The 22,326-nt window shown below is 43.7% G+C and overlaps 3 protein-coding genes across 5 annotated transcripts; all 3 read right to left on the bottom strand.

The window, feature by feature from the left end:
• Positions 1 to 1,120: 1,120 nt before the first annotated feature.
• On the bottom strand, positions 1,121 to 5,970 carry sec22bb (SEC22 homolog B, vesicle trafficking protein b). The gene is made up of 5 exons (XM_029707109.1): positions 5,760 to 5,970; positions 4,292 to 4,401; positions 3,965 to 4,125; positions 3,660 to 3,806; positions 1,121 to 2,053 (listed from the first exon to the last, which is right to left on the bottom strand). The coding sequence occupies exons 1-5, from the start codon at positions 5,832 to 5,834 to the stop codon at positions 1,899 to 1,901; spliced, it is 648 nt and encodes a 215-aa protein (XP_029562969.1). The 5' UTR covers positions 5,835 to 5,970; the 3' UTR covers positions 1,121 to 1,898.
• A 143-nt stretch (positions 5,971 to 6,113) lies between these two features.
• On the bottom strand, positions 6,114 to 11,268 carry LOC115158312 (cysteine-rich motor neuron 1 protein). Its single transcript, XM_029707104.1, has 5 exons — positions 11,009 to 11,268; positions 10,576 to 10,812; positions 7,194 to 7,352; positions 6,882 to 7,034; positions 6,114 to 6,736 (listed from the first exon to the last, which is right to left on the bottom strand). The coding sequence occupies exons 1-5, from the start codon at positions 11,199 to 11,201 to the stop codon at positions 6,489 to 6,491; spliced, it is 990 nt and encodes a 329-aa protein (XP_029562964.1). The 5' UTR covers positions 11,202 to 11,268; the 3' UTR covers positions 6,114 to 6,488.
• A 644-nt stretch (positions 11,269 to 11,912) lies between these two features.
• Positions 11,913 to 22,221, bottom strand: npl (N-acetylneuraminate pyruvate lyase (dihydrodipicolinate synthase)). 3 transcript variants are annotated; one of them, XM_029707107.1, is made up of 12 exons: positions 22,174 to 22,221; positions 21,264 to 21,336; positions 21,072 to 21,145; positions 17,765 to 17,852; positions 17,106 to 17,163; positions 16,904 to 16,979; positions 16,659 to 16,751; positions 16,383 to 16,528; positions 16,016 to 16,062; positions 13,130 to 13,214; positions 12,982 to 13,021; positions 11,913 to 12,862 (listed from the first exon to the last, which is right to left on the bottom strand). In XM_029707107.1, exons 2-12 carry the CDS (start codon positions 21,332 to 21,334, stop codon positions 12,717 to 12,719), a joined length of 924 nt encoding a protein of 307 aa, XP_029562967.1. In that variant the 5' UTR covers positions 21,335 to 21,336; positions 22,174 to 22,221; the 3' UTR covers positions 11,913 to 12,716. The 3 variants fall into 3 exon arrangements, with proteins under 3 accessions (XP_029562967.1, XP_029562966.1, XP_029562965.1); XM_029707106.1 differs by having other exon boundaries at positions 22,078 to 22,219; XM_029707105.1 differs by having other exon boundaries at positions 21,264 to 21,359; positions 22,078 to 22,218.
• Between the last annotated feature and the right edge of the window lie 105 nt (positions 22,222 to 22,326).

Below are 22,326 nucleotides of genomic sequence, written 5' to 3'. Positions count from 1 at the left end.
TCCTCCATCTTTCAGCTGGAGGAGAAGCCCAAAAAAGACTCATCATCAGGGTCTTCTCAGCCATGGCCAAAGGCCTGAGGAACCCATTCAAACGCACCTCCAACAAGACAGAGTGATTTGACTAGCAAGAGAGTTATTTGACAAGAGGGATCAACAGTATGAACTCTACCCTTTCAAAGTAAATTTCATGAAATAAATGCAAATTGCTTTACAGCTTTGAGTTCCACTTGTTTAGTAACTTTTGTTACTGTTTCTACCTGCATAAAATAAGATTGCGAGATTGATAAGTGGTGCTGGACACATCTATTATAGGGTGTGAAATAAAATGTAAGTGCCAAGAGCTCATGTGAAGCATATGGGCTGATTCCGGAAATGTAACATAGACTAGAATAATGGCGACTATAGTGATGACTGTAGGCTGCATTATCATTTTGAATCCATTAAGTACCATCCGTATCTGATGTGTCCTTCCTGTAAAGACTGTCTCTACTAGGTCAGTCACACACACTTCCCTTGAAGATGAGAGTGTGGTGAGAGGTGAAAAGGCTAGCCTGTGCCCTGTGGTTAGCTCTGCATGCTACTACTGACGCTACCCTCCGCTGCTTCTCATTTCTGCTATGCCCACTTCCTGTTCAAACTATGTGAGCAGAAACTAGCTTCTGCACTTTCTAAACGTATGTAGATAATAGTTTTTTCTACCCCGGAAGCAGCAGTCTATATTTTTCTTCCAATACTACCCTAAGATCTTGTGCAGAAGTCTTCGCCGCAACAGTACAAGTTGCAAGGGAATGCCATTTTCACTTGCAACATTATCATAAGCAAAGGGCACCAACTGCTGGCTGGGATAGGAATAGCTTGAGCTGATGCATGAACCAGGCCTACCAGTAGCTGTTGGTTCTTTTAAACAAACACAACTTGACCAAAACTCAGCTGATGACACCCCTTCCTCTTATGTATTTAGAGGTCTGACTTTGACCTGATGGTATGCATAGACCACCACTGGCTGTGTCCAAAGTTCATGAACAAGCACCGGGCAGGAATACAAGTGTTTCTATTAGAACGGTACAGCATGCATCTTGATTTGTTAGCAAGTTTGCATTCTGTAGTAGAAACTCAATACTTTAGTGAAAATCATTTTATTTATAGCAGATGAAACAGTGAAGTTGATATTCATTAGCCTATCCAGCCACTGATTAGCATAAGCCAGTTACATAACAAACTAGCTACAATTCTCATCCTGATTTTTTTTTTTTTAACATGGTGTCTTCACTTGTGTAAACTTTTTACAAAATAAAAGATGCCCCCTTTAGACATCAACCGATGAACATGTCTGGTCTGGTGATAAACTGTTCCAATCTCTCAGTGTGAAGATGAAGGTGAATGAGGAATATTATTTCTGCAGCCAATATCACATGTAATGTGATTGATTACCCCAGAACAGGAGGTTAACCTTTAAGAAATCTCCACCAAACCACAATGCCAACATAATAATAGTAGTGTTATTAACGGCAAAGCCCTTATGATGTCCTCTGGGTAAATACAATTATGTAGATTCTCTTTCTTACTGCTATACACAACTAAATTGATAAGAGAAGATTTGTCATCATACAGGTTTTGGTAAAACACACACAGGAAAACAAACATTTCCTCTGTCACATTCTCACATGCAATACTCACACTCTTTCAACTCCAAGGTATAACCACTACAGGATGACTACGTAATTGCTAATAAAACATAACATGTAATTACTTTATAGATATATGGACAGACAGTTGGGAAAAATAAGTCAACAGTCTTGTGTTAAAAGGAGGGATCCCATATTGGATAGAATGTGAGACCAGAGCTCAACTTCTTCCAGCTCTTCTTCTCCAACCCCTCCTCTATCTCCTCTCCTCTCTCAGAGCCACCAGAAGCGGATGTAGACGATAAGCATGATGAAGAAGACCCCGCCTGCGGCCAGCTTAGCATAGGTGGAGCGAGTGTTCAGGTACTTGGCATCGCTTCTGTACTTCTTCGACAGGCTGGACAGATTACTGGCCTTGGAGTCCAGAGCTGGATGTGATAGGAGTGGATCCAGGTGATCAGAGGGAACAGAAACCAGAACAAATCCTCATTTAACAAGTGAGAATGGCATCTGCTTCCTCTTCCTCTGAAGCACTATTCTTTGTCAGAGCTTGGCAAACAGTATGTAGCAGAAGTGATACTCCCTTTTATTAGTGAATCTAGTAAATTCTACCTAACATTTACATTCTACCTATTATCATTCTGTTGCAATGATACGCATTTATGCTAATGAAATAAGACCGGCCCTAGTTAGACATCAGAGATAAGGTTTGTATAAGAGGTGTTTCAGTTATACACTGAGGGACAAAAGTATTTGATCCCCTACTGATTTTGTATGTTTGCCCACTGACAAAGAAATGCTCAGTCTATAATTTTAATGGTAGGTTTATTTGAACAGTGAGACAGAATAACAACCAAAAAATCCAGAAAAACGCATGTCAAAAATGTTATAAATTGATTTGCATTTTAATGATGGAAATAAGTATTTGACCCCTCTGCAAAGCATGACTTTGTGATTGCCAACAAGGGTTTTGCCACCAAGAACTGAGGTCAGACATTTCCTGTAGTTGGCCACCAGGTTTGCACACATCTCAGGAGGGATTTTATCCAAGTCATTAAGGTTTCGAGGCTGACGTTTGGCAACTCGAACCTTCAGCTCCCTCCACAGATTTTCTATGGGATTATGGTCTGGAGACTGGCTAGGCCACTCCAGGACCTTAATGTGCTTCTTCTTGAGCCACTCCTTTGTTGCTTTGGCTGTGTGTTCTGGGTCATTGTCATGCTGGAATACCCATCCATGACCCATTTTCAATGCCCCAGCTGAGGGAAGGAGGTTCTCACCCAAGATTTGACGGTACATGGCCCCATCCATCATCCCTTTGATGCGGTGAAGTTGTCCTGTCCCCTTGGCAGAAAAACACCCCCAAAGCATAATGTTTCCACCTCCATGTTTGACGTTGGGGATGGTGTTCTTGGGGTCATGGGCAGCATTCCTCCTCCTCCTCCAAACACGGCGAGTTGAGTTGATGCCAAAGAGCTCCATTTTGGTCTCATCTGACCATAACACTTTCAACCAGTTGTCCTCTGAATCATTCAGATGTTCATTGGCAAACTTCAGACGGGCATGTATATGTGCTTTCTTGAGCAGGGGGACCTAGCGGGCGCTGCATGATTTCAGTCCTTCACGGCGGAGAGTTTGGAATCTGATTGATTGATTGCTTCTGTGGACAGGTGTCTTTTATACAGGTAACAAGCTGAGAGTAGGAGCACTTCCTTTAAGAGTGTGCTCTTTGACCCCCTCTCAATCAGAAATCTTTGATTGAGAGGGGGTCAAATACTTATTTCCCTCATCAAAATGCAAATCAATTTATAACTTTCTTGACATGTGTTTTTGTGGATTTTTTTGTTGTCATCCTGTCTCTCACTGTTCAAATAACCCTACCATTAAAATTATAGACTGATCATTTCTTTGTCAGTGGGCAAACGTACAAAATCAGCAGGGGATCAAATACTTTTCCCCCTCACTGTACATCGACCTACATGAACCATTATCACTGTAAATCTATGAGAAGGAAGAACAAGAAGTAGACATTACCAGACAAGGCCTCCCCTCGTTGCAATACTTCCTCAATGTTGGCCACCATGATCCTCTGGACGTCCTGCAGCTCTGTGTTGATGCTGCCCAGGTTCCTACGGGCTCGGCTGTCTATGTACGACTTCTTGGTCTTCTGAATGTAGGTGTCTGTAGACAGAGACGGAAAAACTCCATAAAAAGAGACATGGAAACATTACAGGACTTTAAGGCATATTTATTCATAATTTAATGCTAGGGTTTCCTATTATATCAACATTGGGTTGTTAGTAGGGATTCTAACGATTATATATTTCATTGAATCTCACCAAACTCAATGAAGGAGTACGGCCGGGACACAGTGGGGACCTTCTTCCCGTGCTGTTCATGGAACTCTGCCTGCAGGTCTTCCAGGTAAGCAAAGGCAAGTTTTTTGGGAAAGCTTGCTTCAGACAGCACTAGGTAGACTACTCCTTTTTCTATGACGTAGCTGGAGGGAGAAACATAAGAAGGGAAACACGAGTCAGTGTCTGGAATGCATAACGGTCAGTGGATACCTGCTTATTAGTGCAAGTCATTACTCTTTAAAAAAAAAAACATTTGAGAAAGGTGTGTTATGACTGGTGTTTTGCCAAGAGAGTGTGGTTTGAACTCACTGAAAGGACATGGAGCCTGCCTCTAATGTGCAACGTGTGGGACTCTGGTCATTCAGTTTCCTGAACAGCTGTTTAGCCTGGCTCTGGTACTGTTGCAGGTCCCGACCCAACTAAACACAGGACAGAGCAAGAGGTTAAGCATCCAAGAAGATTTAAAAAGGACACTGAACCAATGATTGGGATCAATATAAAATGTCATCAACAAAGAAGCGGGTGGTCTGGGTATGGTAAAAACAGTAACACATCACAGGAACAATGTGTATGATTTCCAAGCATCGGTTACAGTGCAGAGAAAAGACCAACCTTCTCACTTCCCTTTGGGAGAGCAGTTAGGAAAGCAAGGGAAACATGTTAGAGTTCTTCCAGCAGGTGGCAAGACTCACATGTAGCCTACAGCAACTCAGTAATACATTGCCGCCTCATTCTCTACGACTACAAGGAAATAACAAGGATGAATGATGCTTTTGATAAACAATTTAATGTGGGAGTACAGTAGACCGTCACAAATCGCAAATTAACTTGAGCAGAATTTACTCAATGGACTTACTTTATTAACCAAAGGAGATACAGTATCCCAACATTCAAAATGGTAAGCAAATGGGTCACATGAGCTGACTACGCCTGGCCATTAGCAGCTACAGATTGTTACACCAGATAATGTGATTTAACCGAAGATTTTTGGTATACATTACATGATAAGTACTGTTTGGTGTAGCAGAGCATTTTCGACCAACCTTAGCTTGGGGACACTGTCTTCGTCCTCGAGTTGTGGAAACAGGAGTCTCAAAATGGCCATGTCCAGTTGCACGGGGTCCATTTGAATTTAGAAAATGCTCCTTTATTAAAATAAATAATTTGGGGGGTCTAAGTAATCCAACAACGTGTACACCACCATCTTGTATATTTCAAGTCTTCGCACATTGATCAAGAAATGCGGCACTTCGGTGTAGACACCCACCTGTCTCGGTCAATTAGAGAAGACTTGAAATAGACAAGATGGCAGTGTTGGATTACTAAATGGAGCAAAAAAGTACTTATTTTAATAACGGAGCATTTTCTGAATTCGAACGGACCCTGTGCAACTGGACATGGCCATTTAATGGAGTCTCCTGTTACTACGTATCGAGGACGAAGAAAGCATTGCCAAGCTACATCAAACAGTACCTATTCCACTAATGGATACCAACACTCTTTGTTTAAACACATTATCTGTAGCTAGACCATTAAATGATTAGCTGCCTGTTACTCTGACACAGCTGGAATAAGTCCATCTGGATTTCAATGTCAGACACAATCAAGCTCATATAATATGAAAGAAGAAAGTAGGCCTGCATAGATGACAAGGTCCATATTGCACACGTAGCACACCAGCGAACAACTATTTGCCAATAGTAGGTGGGTCGATAGATAGCTAGCACTAGCAATTCAAGCTAACATACATGGCATTAGGACAACTAAAAATCTTAACCTGTTCGTCCTCCTGCATTGAGGCGGCAAGCGGCAGTCCATCCGCCAACCGAGCGATCATTGTCAGCAGCACCATTTTGGAACTGAATTTGTTATTGTCCACCACTAGTGATCGCCACAGTGTCGCTAAGTGAAAGCCAATGACAGCAGTAGCTAGATTGACAACACAACACTCCGGACGCGCTGAGCTGGCCGGAAACGCTAGCGCTTTGGGTGTCGCTCAAATCTGTCCGTCCATCCCAGACAGGAATGCCTCAAAGGTTCCGCGTTACTCCCTCACTTATTATAATCGAATAGCCTCTGGGATTAAATAAAATGACCACTATGCATAAAATATAAATCACGACTCATGTAATTTGAAAAGAGGGGTCTATTGTTTCCTTTATTACAAAAATGTGCACATGACATCCAGTACCCTATTCCTCCCAACCCATTATCAGTGATGTATTAGAATGTAGTTAAATGGTTTTAGTTACATTTAGGCTACGTTGCTCAAAAAAGCTATTAATGCCATGATTTCAGAAATAAAAACTGTAGGCAATGTGTGAGTCATAATGCATATAAAATTGCCCATGCAGTCCATCAGCTATTAACCAGTGGAGTCCTGTCTGTCGAGTCCAGCTCTGTGTGAGGTCCTGGCACTTTCCTTTGGCCTGTCTACCCCTTCTCTCTTCTTTCTCTTTGTCTGTCATCATCTCATCACACTTTGCTGCCTAAGCAGTGCCTAACCCTACACACACTGGTACTGGTGGCAACAAGCCCCTGGAATACCATCCCTGCTCTCCACACGGTGGACTTGCTGGCCAGGAGGACAGGTCGGGGGTGCCAACGGGCATTTATCGAAGTTGCATGTGCAGATAGCTGGCACCAGGGGGCAGCATTGGCCATGAGGAATGTAAGGCTCAGTGAGGAAGGAATCAGCAGGACAGGAAGGGACTTGGACCTCAGGGCAGATAACATTGCTGCAGCGAGCTCCCTCTGAGATAGAGACATGTGGAGAGAAAGAGGAACGGAGATTAATGTATAGATGTTCATGTTTAGTTTTTGAATACCATATTGTTTGCAAAATATAGATTTACTCTATTGTTTTGCAGCAGTTGGTTATTTTTGTGGTGAAACTCACGCAGCATGTTTTCACAGGTGTCTTCAGAGAGTAATGGTGTGGGTGAGTAGCAGCTCCTCTCCATACACACACACTGGCTTCCCTGCAACTCGCAGCCCCATTCCACACATATATGCTCCCCTTGTTCCTCCATCTCACTCCAGAGCTCATCCCCTGGAAAATCGATAGCCAAGTTTCAATCATATGCCTAAAACTTCAAAAGCACATACAGCTGGAGCTTATTCTACAAAACATTGAAAGGCTACAGTACTTTCCAACCTTATCAGTTTGTGTGTGTCTGTATACATGGGTGCCTAGGTCTATATATCTCACCTCTCAATGTTTTGAGACATTGGTCCAAACTGTGATAGGAGAAGGCAGCGTGACAAGTCTGTAGGGTGTAGCAGTCACAGGCCCCTGCCCTGACGTTGCAGCCCCACATCCAGGGGCATAGGGGGTCTGCCAGGGGGTCTGCCTGATGCCCAAGTAACACTGGAACACGACAGGGGAGAGTCACAGACAGGGTGAGATTACTGGGATAAGGTAACGAGATAGTAAAGGTAGCACTTTATTTGAAGATCTGTTATAATATATGTCAAATAAAATAAAATGTTATTTGTCACATGCTTCGTAAACAAATAGTTAAACGCTTACATACGGGCCCTTCCCAACAATGTAGAGACAAAAAAAAAGATACATTGATAAATAAATACACAATGAGTAATGATAACTTGGCTATATACACGGTAACAATACCGAGTCAATGTGCAGGGGTATGAGGTAATTGAGGTAGATACAGTAAGCTCCAAAAGAATTGGGACAGTGGCAATATTGTTGTTGTTGTATTGGCTCTGTACTACAGCACTTTGGATTTGAAATGATACAATGACTGAGGTTAAAGTGCAGACTGTCAGCTTTGAGGGTATTTTCATCCATATCGGGTGAACGGTTTACAAATTACAGCACTTTTTGTACATAGTTTCCCCCATTATAGGGGACCAAAAGTATTGGGACAATTTCACTTAGTAGTAAAGTAGTAAAAAGTTAAGTATTTGGTCCCATATTCATAGCAGGCAATGACTACATCAAGCTTGTGACTCTACAAATTTGTTGGATGCATTTGCTGTTGGTTTTGGTTGTGTTTCAGATAATTTTGTGCCCAAAATAATTTAATGGTAAATAATGTACGGTGTAATTTGAGTCACTTTTATTCTAAATAAGAAGATAATGTTTCTAACCACTTATACATTAATGTGGATGCTACCTGAATGAGTCATGAATAATGATGTGTGAGAAAGTTAGACACGCTAACTTCTCAACATTCCAATAACATGGGAGGTTAGCATTTCTTTGTGGGGGTTATTTATGTGGGGGATATTTATGTGTCTAACTTTCTCACTCATTATTGAAATGATGTAGTGCCTTGCGGTCAGGTGCCAAGCAGTTGTCATACCAAGAGGTGATGCAGCCAGTCAAGATGCTCTCACTTGTGCAGCTGTATAACTTTTTGAGGATCTGAGGGCCCATCCCAAACCTTTTCAGCCTCCTGAGTGGGAAGAGGTGTTGTCGTGCCCTCTTCACAACTGTGTTGCTGTGTGTGGACCATGTTAATTCCTGAGGGATGTGGACACCGAGGAACTTGAAGCTCTCGACCTGCTCCACTACAGCCCTGTCGATGTGGGGCATGCTCAGCCCTCCTTTTCCTGTAGTCCACAATCAGCCTCTTTGTCTTGCTGATATTGAGGGAGAGGTTATTGTCCGGGCACCACACTGCCAGGTTGTCTCATCGTCGATGATCAGGCCCACCACCGCCGTGTCGTCGGCAAACTTATTGATGGAGGTCGTGGGTGATCAGGGAGTACTGGAGGAGACTAAGCACGTACCTCTGAGGGGCCCCCGTGTTGAGGGTCAGCGTGGCAGATGTGTTGTTGCCTACCCTCACCACCTGGGGGCAGCCCGTCAGGATGTCCAGGATCCAGTTGCAGAGGGAAATGTTTAATCCTAGAGTCCATAGCTTAGTGATGATTTGAGGGCACTATGGTGTTGAACGCTGAGCTGTAGTCAATGAACAGCATTCTCATGTAGGTGTTCCTTTTGTCCAGGTTGGAAAGGGCAGTGGGGAGTTGAATAGAGATTGCGTCATCTGTGGATCTGTCGGGGCGGTATGCGAATTGAAGTGGGTCCAGGGTGTCTGGGATGGTGGTGTTGATGTGAGCCATGACCAGCCTTTCAAAGCATTTCATGGCTACAAATGCGAGTGCTACGGGGCAATAGTCATTTAGATAGGTTGCCTTGGCGTTATTGGGCACAGGTACTATGGTGGTCTGCATGTAGGTATTACAGACTGGGTCAGGGAGAGGTTGAAAATGTTAGTGAAGACACTTGCCAGCGCATGCTCTGAGTACACGTCCTGGTAATCCATCTGGTCCTGCAGCCTTGTAAATGCTAACCTGTTTAAAGGTCTTACTCACATCGGCTACGGAGAGCGTGATCACACAGTCGTCTGGAACAGCTGGTGCTCTCATGCATGGTTCAGTGTTGCTAGCTACGACACTTCCAGAAGTTTGTCTGGAAGGCTCGTTTCACTGGACAGCTTGCGGCTGGGTTTCCCTTTGTAATCCGTGATAGTTTGCAAGCCCTGCCACATCCAACGAGCATCAGAGCCGGTGTAATAGGATTCTGTATTGACACTTTGCCTGTTTGATGGTTCATTGGAGGGCGTAGCTGGATTTCTTATAAGCGTCCGGATTAGTGTTCCACTCCTTGAAAGTGGAAGATCTAGCCTTTAACTCAGTGCGGACGTTGCCTGTAATCCATGGCTTCTGGTTGGGATATCTATGTACGGTCACTGTGGGGACGAACGTTATCGATGCACTTATTAATGAAGGCGGTGACTAATGTAGTAAACTCCTGAATGCCATCGGATTAATCCCGAAACATATTCCAGTCTGTGCTATCGAAACAGTCCTGTAGCTTAGCATCCGCTTCATCAGACCACTTCTATATTAAGCATGTGTGTAACTGGTATTTCCTGTTTGAGTTTATGCTTGTAAGCAGGAATCAGGAGGATAGAGTTACGGTCAGATTTGCTAAATGGAGGGTGAGGGAGGGCTTTGTATGCATCTCTGTGTGTGGAGGAAAGGTGATCTAGAGTGTTTTCGCCTCTACTTACACAGGTGACATGCTGGTATAAATAAGGTAAAACAGATTTCAGTTTCCCTGCGCTGCCACTGGATGAGCATTTTCTTGTTTGTCTATGTACTTATACAGCACGTTGAGTGCGGTCTTAGTGCCAACATCGGTTTGTGGTGGTAAATAGATAGCAAAATATAGATAAACTCTTGGTAAATAGTATGGTCTACAGCTTATCATGAGGTATTCTAACTCTGGTGAGCAGAAACTCGAGACTTCCTTCATATTAGAGACCAGGTGTTAACAGAGACACACCCCTCCCCCGACACCATCGTTCTGTCCTGACAATGTATAGAAAAAACAGATAGATTTATACGTAGATATTAAATAATTATGAATATGGAGTTTAAGTATGTTATAGGCAGACATACACAGTCACCCATTAACAAATGTAAGCTGTTACATAATACACAACCATGCACCACTTTCATCACTGTGGCTGTTACGCAATGCTTACATTTGTACAGGGGCCGTACCTCAATGTGCCCTCTTAAGCCCCATCTGTTAGAACCAATCCTCTTACCTTTGCACACGCCGGTGTGTGGGGGTCTGGCAGGGCTGCGTCCGGTAAACAGGGTGCAGGTGAGGCCTCTGTCACAGTAGCCTTTCTCCCAGTGGGGGCCTCCACACACCTGGCCCATCTGACGGGCACACTGTGGGCAGCAGCCACACGGCTCAGTGACATGTCCCCCAGGGCAGACTCGCCTGGCACGGGGACACAGCACTCCAGAGCATGGCACACAGCCTGGGGCAAGGGGAGCTATGGGCGATATAGACAATATGATACACTTCACGCACCTCTGTAATTAGTTACAATACTGTAATTCCATTGTCATAGACAAAGTGGAGTTCACTAGAGGATGCAAATCATTTAACTGCTTTTCAAATACTCGAATAAAACAAATAAGTCAAAATATGGAACACATAATATTGGGAATAGTATCAGGTAGACTCACGGCTGCAGAGTCCAGCACTGGGTGTATGCTCCTTGTCAGCGGGCTTCACAGACACACATGTGAGGTTGGTGTCACACTGGCCCTCCACTGCCCCTCCACACACTTCCCCCTTACCTAGAATAACCTGCCCGTGCAGCTGTGAGGGGCTACACCCCAACAAGAACACCCAGAGCCCAAGATAAACCCAAACCATTGCTCTGTTATCAATAACCCAACTTACCGTACCAAAGCATAGGCTCAAAGAGAGCTTCAGTTCCTCTGAGAGACTTCTGAACATCATGTGTTCCTCCCCCTGTCCTTCAGCCAGATTCCTGACCAACCATCTCTTTTCTTATCCCTGCCAAAACCACACACCTCTCCCCCTCGCTCTCATTCCCTCCGGCTCCGTCTGTCCCCGCCTCTCTCTCCTGTACACATTTAATCAAATTCCAATAGATTTCACAACAGCTGTGCTTCAATAGCCTCAAAGAAACAACATGTCCAAAGTTTCATTCTGTCCAAGAGTTGGTGATACTGTTATTGAGTAGAAAGGCTGGCTTGGTCTCTCCTCTCACATCAGAAGAGTGAAAAGTGTGTATGATCACGGGTGGAATGTGTAGTATAGTCAATAGAGGATATGGAAAGGGCCAGGAAAGTAGAGGGGGAGGGAGGAAGGGAGCAACTAAGAACACAGAGAGACTGCAGACACTACAGCCAAGAGGGACTGACATGGACAAAGCACTTCTCTGTCTGACAGAGGCAGGCAGGCACACAACCTCTGAGATCGTTCTGCTTTTTGGTTTACAAGTACTGAAAGAGATCTGAAACTGAAGTCATACTCTGCAGAGCCCAGAGTCATAACAGAGAATGAGACACACAAACAAATGAACATGAAACTTGGGAGAATAACAGGTGAAAATCTATATGGCATAACATTCCAAAAACGGTTGATCTTTTATTTCATATGCAATGTCCAAGAGTGTTTACAAAAATGATTCAAGTTTTGTTTAGATTTCCCTTTCACTCGCATACAAGTTCAGTTATACTGTAATTCACATTAAAGATAATAGCAAGACTACAATACTGGAAAGAGTGCAGTTCACACTTTTGAGGTCAGTGGCAATTCCACTTATAGATGTACTAATTTACTCAGGGTTAGGTTACAGTCTAATACAGTACTTATATGAAACGGTATCAACCACACAAAAATGCATTGTTGTTCCTGTAAACGACAAAGAAGAAACTAAAAACAAATAAAGTATGAAGAAAACAACCCTGCAGGTCTCACTATAAAAACAATAGATTAAATATCACAAACCATTTTAAGATACAAGGTGCTAAAAGTCCCTCTGTAACCCAGCCAATCTGTAAAACCAAGTATTTTTAACAGTTCCCTAGTAGGCTATGCTCTTAATGCCCTACTACATGATGCTTGATTGTACCTCTGGCATGACTCTATTGTTTTGGCATTTTGGGCTTCTGGCAGTGGAATGTTTCTTTACATTTGTATACATGTGCAGGCGAAAGTCAGTTAAATCAAACTTATTGGGTACAGTGTTAGTGTTTTCTGTTCCTCCTAATTAAAATCAGTTAGAAGCAGGAGAACAGAATAGGAGATTTCAAAGTTGACATCTTGGAGAGTCTAGATAAACAAAGAAACGCATGACTGTTTTAACCGACACTGTAATGCTCCCAGGCTGGCCTATAAAGCCAAGCCTCCGTGCTGCTGTCATTGATCCCCCAGGATCTGCTGGAGTCTCTGTGCTATGGAGAGGGCCTTGGGATGGGGGCAGGGCAGCAAGGGCAGGCGGGGAGGGCCCAAAGCCAATCCTGACACCGCACTCATCAGCTGCTTATTTACAGACAAATCAAACCCTGCACACACACAAACACAATGTATCACATCACAAAATGCACAGACTCACTCTAGGTTAATCTCCCAGATGACACACATGGGAATGACTTTTGTGGGTGAAAATGTTGCACTCACTCACCCAGCTTTATTGCATAACAGAGGATATCTTGCACCTGGAACTGCAAAGGGAGATCAATGACATGAATCAATCAGATTATCACAGATTTAGGAAAACTACAATGATGTCCTGAGTTGTTGTTTTGTCTGAGGCTGAAAAGGAGGTGTACCTGTATAGTCCTGGCCTTGGGGAGGTCCCCTTTATCAAAGGCTGACATGAGTCTGTTCACACTGCTGCCCAGGTAGTTGTATGTGCTGGGGAGAGAGTGGCATTCCTAAGACATACTGTGCATTCGGAAAGTATTCAGACCCCTTGACTTTTTCTACATTTTGTTATGTTACACAATACCCCATAATGACAAAGCAAAAACAGGGTTTTAGAAATGTTTGCTAATTTATAATCCCCCCCCCCCCCAAAAAAGGGTATCAGGGCCTCCCGAGTGGCGCAGCGGACAAAGGCACTGCATCGTGTCACTACAGACCCGGGTTCGATTCCGGGCTTTATTACAACCGGCCGTGATCGGGAGTCCCATAGGGCGGCGCACAATTGGCCCAGCGTCGTCCGGGTTAACTCTTTACTTGGCTCATCGCGCTCTAGCAACTCCTTGTGGCGGGCCAGGCGCCTTCAGGCTGACCCGGTTGTCAGTTGAATGGTGTTTCCTCCGACACATTGGTGCGGCTGGCTTTAGGGTTATGCGGGCGGGTGTTAACTTCACTAGGGTAGGGGGCAGCATTCGGAATTTTGGATGAAAAGCGTGCCCAAATTAAACTGCCGGCTACTAAGGCCCAGAAGCTAGGATATGCATATAATTGGTAGATTTGGATAGAAAACACTCTAAAGTTTCCAAAACTATAAGAAATAATGTCTGTGAGTATAACAGAACTGATATGGCAGGTGAAAACCTGAGGAAAATCCATCCAGGAAGTACTATTATTTTGAAAGGCTGTTTTTCCATTGAAAGCCTATCCACCATACAAAGACTTAGGATCCAGTTCACGATCTCTATGGCTTCTTCTACATGTGGCCAGTCTTTAGGCATTGTTTCAGGCTTTTACTCTGAAAAATGAGGGAGATACAGCACTTTCAATGAGTGGACAGTGGAAATTTCCAGACATGAGTCCAGCGTGTGATCGGGAGCGCGCCTTTCTTGTTTCTCCTTTTCTATTGACGAAGCTTTTGTCCGGTTGAAATATTATTGATTATTTATGACAAAAACAACCTGAGAATTGATTTTAAACATCGTTTGACATGTTTCTATGAACTTTTATTGTACTTTTTTGACTTTTCGTCTGGGTGTTGAGAGCGCGCTTTGTGCCTTTGGATTACTGAACTAAATGCATCAACAAAAACAGGGGTTTTTGGACATAAAGAGGGACATTATCGAACAAAATGAACATTTATTGTGTAACATGGAGTCCTGGGAGTGCCACCAGATGAAGATCAAAGGTTAGTGATTCATTTAAATCGCTATTTCTGACTTTTGTGAGTCCTCTCCTTGGCTGTGAAATGTCTGAATGGTTTCTTGTGGCTAGGCGCTGTCCTAACATAAATCGCATGGTGTGCGTTCGCCGTAAAGCCTTTTTGAAATCGGACACCGTGGTTGGATTATCAAGAAGTTTATCTTTAAAATGGTGTATAATACTTGTATGTTTGAGGAATTTTAATTATGGGATTTCTGTTGTTTGAATTTGGCGCCCTGCAATTTCACTGGCTGTTGTCGAGGTGGGACGTTAGCGTCCCCATGATACCAGAGAGGTTAAGAAGTGCGGTTTGGCGGGTCATGTTTCGGAGGACGCATGAAATAGACCTTTGCCTCCCGAACCCGTTGGGGAGTTGCAACGATGAGACAAGATTGAAATTGAGAAGAAAAAGGGGGTAAAATACAAAACAAAAATGTAAAACAAAAAACACCTTACTTACATAAGTATTCAGACCCTTTGCTATGAGACTTGAAATTTAGCTCTGATGCATCTTGTTTCCAATGATCATCCTTGAGATGTTTCTACAACTTGATAGGAGTCCACCTGTGGTAAATACAATTGATTGGACATGATTTGGAAAGGCACACACCCGTCTATATAAGGTCCCACAGTTGACAGTGCATGTCAGAGCAAAAACCAAGCCATGAGGTCGAAGGAATTGTCTGTAGAGCTCCGAGACAGGATTGTGTCAAGGCACAGATCTGGGGAAAGGTACCAAAACATTTCTGCACCATTGAAGGTCCTCAAGAACACAGTGGCCTCCATCATTCTTAAAATGGAAGAAGTTTGGAACCACCAAGACTATTCCTAAGAAACCTGGCACTATCCCTACAGTGAAGCATGGTGGTGGCAGCATCATGCTGTGGGGATGTTTTTCAGGGGCAGGGACTGGGAGACGAGTCAGGATCGAGGCAAAGATGAACGGAGCAAAGTACAGAGAGATCCTTGATGAAAACCTGCTCCAGAACAGGACCACAGACTGGGGCGAAGGTTCACCTTCCAACAGGACAACGACCCTAGCACACAGGTAAGTCAACGCAGGAGTGGCTTTGGGACAAGTCTCTAAATGTCCTTGAGTGGCCCAGCCAGAGCCCGGACTTGAACCCGAAAGAACATCTCTGGAGAGAAGTGAAAATAGCTGTGCAGTGACGCTCCCTAGCCAACCTGACAGAGCTTGAGAGGATCTGCAGAGAAGAATGGGAGAAACTCCCCAAATACAGGTGTGCCAAGCTTGTAGCATCATACCCAAGAAGACTCAAGGCTGTATTTGCTGCCAAAGGTGCTTCAACAAAGTACTGAGTAAAGGGACTGAATACTTATGTAAATGTGATATTTAAATGTTTTTCTAAAAACCAGTTTTTGCTTTGTCATTATGTGGTATTGTGTGTAGATTGATGAGAAAAAAACAAAACATTTAATCAATTTTAGAATAAGGCTGTAACATAACAAAATGTGGAAAAAGTCAAGGTGTCTGAATACCCTCCGAATGCACTGTAAGTGTCTGCATAATGGACTGACTTCACACAGAGAGCATAGTTCTCAGGGTTAAAGTATGATATCAAATGGAAACCAACCTGCCTACAGCCCCATTGGCACCCATTGCCAAAGCTCCTAGCAGTTGCTGTTAAAGAGTAAAACATTCTTTAATTAGATAAACATAACATACTGAACATGACGTTCCTCTAAGGCAGTCCTCGAGTATCCCAACAGTACACATTTTTGTTGGTGCCCCAAATAAAAACACCTGATTTAAATGATCGAGGGCTTGATGATTATTTGACAAGTTGAATCAGGTGTGCTTGTCTGGGGCTACAATAAAAATGAGTACTGTTGGGGGTACTTGAGGACTGGAGTTGGGAAACACTGCTCTAAGGATAAGTTATCTTCATACTGACAGAGAGAGACAAGCACAGAGAGGGAGGAGAATGATGAAGTGCTGACCTCATCTATACCATATAGGAGTGACCAGTGAGATGGACTATAGCTGACACACTGGCCAAAGTCCATCAGGTCGCTGCCACTGAACTTCAGCCCCTGGAATGAGGGGATCTGATTCGCTATCCCCTCCAACACATCCCTTGATCGCACTGACAGGAGAAAAGAGTGACTGACAATCAACATCCTTGTAATTCAAACCCTGAATATTAGAGTATCACATGCAGAGGTGCATCAAGAAGTGACCGACTGTATCATATCAACTGAAAGCAGAGTACTCACAGTTGACCCCAGTCACAGCTGGAATGTGATAATAGTAGAAGGGCATGGCTGGGGCGGCTGCAGCCACTTCCTGGAGAAACATCCTCAGAGCATCTGAGTTCAGTGGAAGGAAACAGAGTAAGGAAAGGAAATCCCTACAGTGAATTTCTCTGCAACGTTGATCCGAGTGGAATGGCATAGTCATACTGTAATGAGCAAACAGAACCACAAGTATACATCACAACCGAAAGTTAGGCTCAATGTACCTGCGGTGGCGGGTTTGAAGAAAGAGGGGGAGATCACTGATATCCCATCGGCTCCTATTTCAGCAGCATGTCGTGCCTGCATGGGGGACACAGACAGTACGACACCTTAATTACACTGTGAGCTGTTCCAAGGCCTTGTGCTGAGTTTAGACTAGTTATGGGTAGGCAGGAGTCCCAGCAGATTGTGGCAGGGATGACTCACCAGCTCCTGGGAGTCCTTCAGACTCATGCAGCCCACGTGCACTATCACCTGCTCCAGCCTGTGAAGACACAGCAAAGTGTGCCAAGAAGCCAGCAAGGCTTAATCAGTGACTCATACACACACAGAAACAGTATTGCCTCATACATTGAGTATAGCAAACATTAGGAACACCTTAATATTGAGTTGCACCACCCCCCACCTCCTTTTGCCCTAAGAACAGCCTCAATTCATCGGGGCATGGACTCTACGAGGTGTCGAAAACATTCCACAGGGATACTGGACAATGTTGCAGGTCTTGACACAAACCGGTGCACCAGGCACCTACTACCATTCCCCGTTCAAAGGCACTTTTGTCTTGCCCATTCACCCTTTGAATGGCACACATACACAATCCATGTCTCAATTGTCTCAAGACTTAAAAATCCTTCTTTAACCCGTCTCCTCCCCTTCATCTACACTGATTAAAGTGGATTTAACAAGTGACATCAATAAGGGATTATAGCTTTCACCTTGATTGAACTGGTCAGTCTGTCATGGAAATAGTTGTTCTTAATGTTTTGTATACTCAGTGTATAAACCATATTACACACATTTGATAACCACATTCTGTATTACTTGTTGGGTTTAGAGCTTGCAAGAATGGCATTTCACAGACTTACTTGTTCTTGCCCTGATGACACCACTCCACTGCAAGCAGCTTCCTCTCCTCCACAGTGAGAGACATACCTTCTCCTGTCGTGCCATTTACTGGTGGAGCGGTTGGGGAAAAGAACAGAGGCATAACTTACAGCTGTGCATGAGCTTGGTAGGAAAGTGATAGTACTGCTATGACTTTGCACAGTTCTAATGGGGGAAGATGAGCAATAACTGTGTAAGGAGGAAGCCAGACCCGGCGCCAGGATAAAGTGACTAAGGAGGCAGTTGAAATCGGCGAGGCAGCTACATTTTTGGGCGTTCTTGCAATAGAATTATATTGAATTCTGCTTAGCTCACGCTATACCACAACAAACAAAGTTCAAACGCAGACTAATTTGAGTGCTTTTGAAGTGACAGGTTGGCGCGAAATCTGTAGCCTATCTCCGCTGCCCTGTATCAGTGTAAAATAGGATCCTTATAGCAGTGCTAAGACCAAAGATTCAGCAGGAGGCAGGTAGAGGTGCAAATGACTTTATTTACACAGCGCTGGTGTTTCAAAGATGATGCTCTGAGAGAGAGAGAGAGATACACAAAATGTCAGCATTCAAAAGAAAAACCCTCTCATCAGGCAAATTCTGACTTAACCAATAAAGCACAGGTGGGGTCTACCAGGCTCAGATACAGCCTCCCCTTGGGTTACCCAACTGGTGGGGTCTAGAAGGTGGGGCCAGAAGTATACAAAATGGTGTCGTCTGTGTAGAGGTGGATCAGAGAATCAGCAGCCGCAACATCATTGATGTATACAGAGAAAAGAGTCGGCCCGAGAATTGAACCCTGTGGCACCCCCATAGAGACTGCCAGAGGTCTGGACAACAGCCCTACGATTTGACACACTGAACTCCGTCTGAGTAGCAGTTGGTGAACCAGGCGAGGCAGTCATTTGAGAAACCAAACTGGTTGACCCTTCTTTGGCAGCAATAACCTCAACCAAACATTTTCTGTAGTTGCGGATCAGACCTGCACAACGGTCAGGAGGAATTTTGGAACATTCCTCTTTACAAAACTGTTTCAGTTCAGCAATATTCTTGGGATGTCTGGTGTGAACTGCTCTCGAGGTCATGCCACAGCATCTCAAAATCGGGTTGAGGTCAGGACTCCAGAAGGTGTATTTTCTTCTGTTGTTGATTTACTTCTGTGTTTTGGGTCGTTGTCCTGTTGCGTCACCCAAATTCTGTTGAGCTTCAATTGGCAGACAGACAGTCTCATGGAAAATGTCTTGATAAACTTGAGAATTAATTTTTCCTCTGATGATAGCAATCAGTCCAGGCCCTGAGGCAGCCCCAAACCATGATAATCCCTCCACCATACTTTACAGTTGGGATGAGGTTTTGATGTTGGTGTGCTGTGCCTTTTTTTCTCCACAGTGTTGTGTGTTCCTTCCAAACAACTCAACTGTAGTTTCATCTCTCCACAGAATATTTTGCCAGTAGCGCTGTGGAACACCCAAGTGCACTTCAGCAAACTTCAGACGTGCAGAAGTTTTTTTTGGACTGCAGTGGCTTCTTCTGTGGTGTCCTCCCATGAACACCATTCTTGTTTAGTGTTTTACATATCGATAACTCGTCAACAGAGATGTTAGCATGTTCCAGAGATTTCTGTAAGTCATTAGCTGACACACTAAGATTCTTCTTAACCTCATTGAGCATTCTGCGCTTTGCTCTTGCAGTCATCGTTGCAGGACAGCCACTCCTAGGGAGAGTAGCAACAGTGCTGAACTTTCTCCATTTGTAGACAATTTGTCTTACCGTGGACTAATGAACATCAAGGCTTTTAGAGATATTTTAGTAACCCTTTCCAGCTTTATGCAAGTCAACAATTCTTCATCTTAGGTCTTCTGTGATCTCTTTTGTTTGAGGAATAGTTCACATCAGGCAATGCTTCTTGTGGATAGCAAACTCAAATTTTGTGAGTGTTTTTTATAGGGCAAGGCAGCTCTAAGCAACATCTCCAATCTCGTCTCATTGATTGGACTCCAGGTTAGCTGACTCCTGACTCCAATTAGCTTTTGGAGAAGTCATTAGCCTAGGGGTTCACATACTTTTTCCAACCTACACTGTGAATGCTTAAATTATGTTTTCAATGTAGACAAGAAAAATTACAATAATGTGTGGTATTACTTTAAGCACACTATGTGTATTGTTGTGACAGATGAAGATCAGATCAAATGTGATGACTAATTTATGCAGAAATCCAGGTAATTCCAAAGGGTTCACATACTTTTTCTTGCCTGTGTGTATGTGTATATATGTATTTATTTCACGGGGCATTTAAAAACACTGACAAAGAATTGCCACAAAGAAACAAAATATTTGAGAGAGATGTGCCTATAGCGTGTCTTCGCCACACAACCCTCCCCTTATTCTTGTCGTGACGTTTAAAAATTATGCTTGAGACACGTTCCTCACACATAAGCAGTAACCTCAAATATTGTCAGGACGTAGCAGTGGTCATTTTCCCTTCAACTGATCGAACCCAGGTCTGTAGTGACACCTCAAGCAGTGCCTTAGACCTCTGCACCACTCGGGAGGCCCACAGTTCACTATTTCTAACCACCCCGCTTAAACGCACACTACCCAAACTCATGGACATGTGACAGCTTGGCAGAATGGCACATTCCAAACGACCACTACGTACGTGATACATATTGACCAACATGGTATGTCCATTTGGTGAATGTGGATTGTCGGAGCAAATAAAGGAACATCATAGCAGATGCCCCGAGGCAGATGAACACTTTGCCCAGGCCCTAAACAATGTAGACTAAGCTTTTGGCTATGCAGGGGCACAAACTTCCCGCATGACCCTTTGTTGAAGCAGGTCAGGGAGCATTCTCTCCCGAACGATGCACAGTGGACACTGGGGTTGTCTCCAGACCCCAAAACAGTGACAACTCCCGTGCCACACCCAGGAACATTCACCCCCCCGGCCTCCAGCACAGTGTCCTGCTCACCAGGTAACTTTTAACTTGACTCTGCCCTAAAAAATGACAGGCGGAGGCATATCACATTATTCACTTAGCCTACCACAGAGATGAGAAGGGTTTCACGCTTTTTACAGAAACCCAAACGAGTCATACCTAATCACCCCCCTACACACACCGCGGGCCGCTCTGTCCATTGTGCTGACACAGTGCAGCTGATATTTTCTTTGCGTCAACCTGTCACTCAATAATTTGATGTTTTATTTACTGTGGGGACATAAAACTGAGGGGGAACAAGTTTGAATGGAGGGGATACCCCTCAAGGAGCCAGGTACAGAGGAAGCTCTTACCAAATATACTCTTAACACCTTGTTGCTCTAACAGGTAGTCAATGTAGGGTCTGATCTCTGAAAGGTTGATTTCACTGTGGAGAGAGGGAGATTGGATAAAGAGTACAATAAGTTGAAGAATGTGAAGTCAACAACAGCTCTAATCATAAATGCATACATAACATGACCCATAAAACAAGTCAGATCACCTACCCTTCAGGAGTGAGCGGTGTAAAAGTGGCAGCTACAAGGCCAGTGGCCTTCCTGCCAACAACGGGAGTCATGTCTGAGTGAGAGAAAATATGCTGACTGTGCATGGTTGGGTGGGGGGGGGGAGAAGAATCTGTTAATTTCCTGAGTTGAATTGAATCCTTCACTACAAAAGAGTACCAAAACTGGTTGAATCAGTGTTGTTTCCACAAAATGTCAACCCCAACAAAATCTGATGAAATTGTATCAACATGGAAAACTCTTTGGATTTGGAAAAAGTCTTCAATGTAAGGGCATTTTGTATTTTTTCCCCCACATAAATCCAATGACATGGTGGCATTTTTGTTTATTTCACGTTGAATTAAAAATAGCTGACAACTCAACCAAATGTAAATTAGACATTGAACTGATGTCTGTGCCCAGCGGGTAGAGTAGAATTCTGCACTACATGAAAACAACCATGGAATGGATAATATTTCATAGCTTTACAATAATAGGTCTGATTCTTCAAACTACATTGAACCTATAGTGACTCTCCCCTAAGACTGACATTAACTTGCCAAGCAAACAGTGAACTATGGTAGACCCCTGTAACGTTATATAGCTTACTGACTATCTCGTGTATTTCTTATTTCTATTGCTCGTGTATTTTTGTTCTACTTTACTCTAAAGTACTACGGATATGGATTACTCCTTTGTTGAGTTTGCCAGAAAGGCATTTCACTGTACTTGTGCACGTGACAATACAACCTGAAACTTAAACTATCAGTTTATCATGTTAGGCATGCAATGCATACAGTACTAAATATTTTGTTACCCGTTTTGTTTGTTCCTCCAGTAGATCCTGCACAAATAGGTGGAAATATGATGCAAGCCTTTATTTCGTTTTCTTGTTGGAGAGAGCCTGCCTTACCTTCTGCCTCTGCCAGAGAGTTTTCAACATGGATTTGACGTCAAACCTCAAGTAGGTCATGTGAGACCAGACGTTGCACATGACTTTGCTAGGCTAGATGGGAAATGTAGTGACTACCAACAATGGTGGGAGATTCATTCTGATGTCTGTCAA

The sequence above is a fragment of the Salmo trutta genome, chromosome 22 (assembly GCF_901001165.1).
Source record: "Salmo trutta chromosome 22, fSalTru1.1, whole genome shotgun sequence".
Lineage (NCBI taxonomy): Eukaryota > Metazoa > Chordata > Actinopteri > Salmoniformes > Salmonidae > Salmo > Salmo trutta.
The sequence above is the reverse complement of the archived record's forward strand: the minus strand, read 5'-3'. Positions and strand labels throughout refer to the sequence as shown.

Bases quoted from the DNA above. Each gene is read 5' to 3' on its own strand.
- LOC115158312 (XM_029707104.1), bottom strand. From the start codon at position 11,201: ATGGTTTGGGTTTATCTTGGGCTCTGGGTGTTCTTGTTGGGGTGTAGC. The intron at 7,353-10,575 runs GTAAGAGGATTG...GTCGTGTTCCAG, and splicing joins ACACACCGGCGTGTGCAAAG to TGTTACTTGGGCATCAGGCA. The intron at 7,035-7,193 runs GTGAGATATATA...TCGATTTTCCAG, and splicing joins ATGTCTCAAAACATTGAGAG to GGGATGAGCTCTGGAGTGAG.
- sec22bb (XM_029707109.1), bottom strand. From the start codon at position 5,834: ATGGTGCTGCTGACAATGATCGCTCGGTTGGCGGATGGACTGCCGCTT. The intron at 4,126-4,291 runs GTGAGTTCAAAC...TTCTCCCTCCAG, and splicing joins GCAGGCTCCATGTCCTTTCA to CTACGTCATAGAAAAAGGAG. The intron at 3,807-3,964 runs GTGAGATTCAAT...CTCTGTCTACAG, and splicing joins GTACTCCTTCATTGAGTTTG to ACACCTACATTCAGAAGACC.
- npl (XM_029707107.1), bottom strand. From the start codon at position 21,334: ATGACTCCCGTTGTTGGCAGGAAGGCCACTGGCCTTGTAGCTGCCACT. The intron at 17,853-21,071 runs GTAAGAGCTTCC...CCGCTCCACCAG, and splicing joins AGGTGTTAAGAGTATATTTG to TAAATGGCACGACAGGAGAA. The intron at 16,529-16,658 runs GTGAGTACTCTG...TTCTCCTGTCAG, and splicing joins AGCTGTGACTGGGGTCAACT to TGCGATCAAGGGATGTGTTG.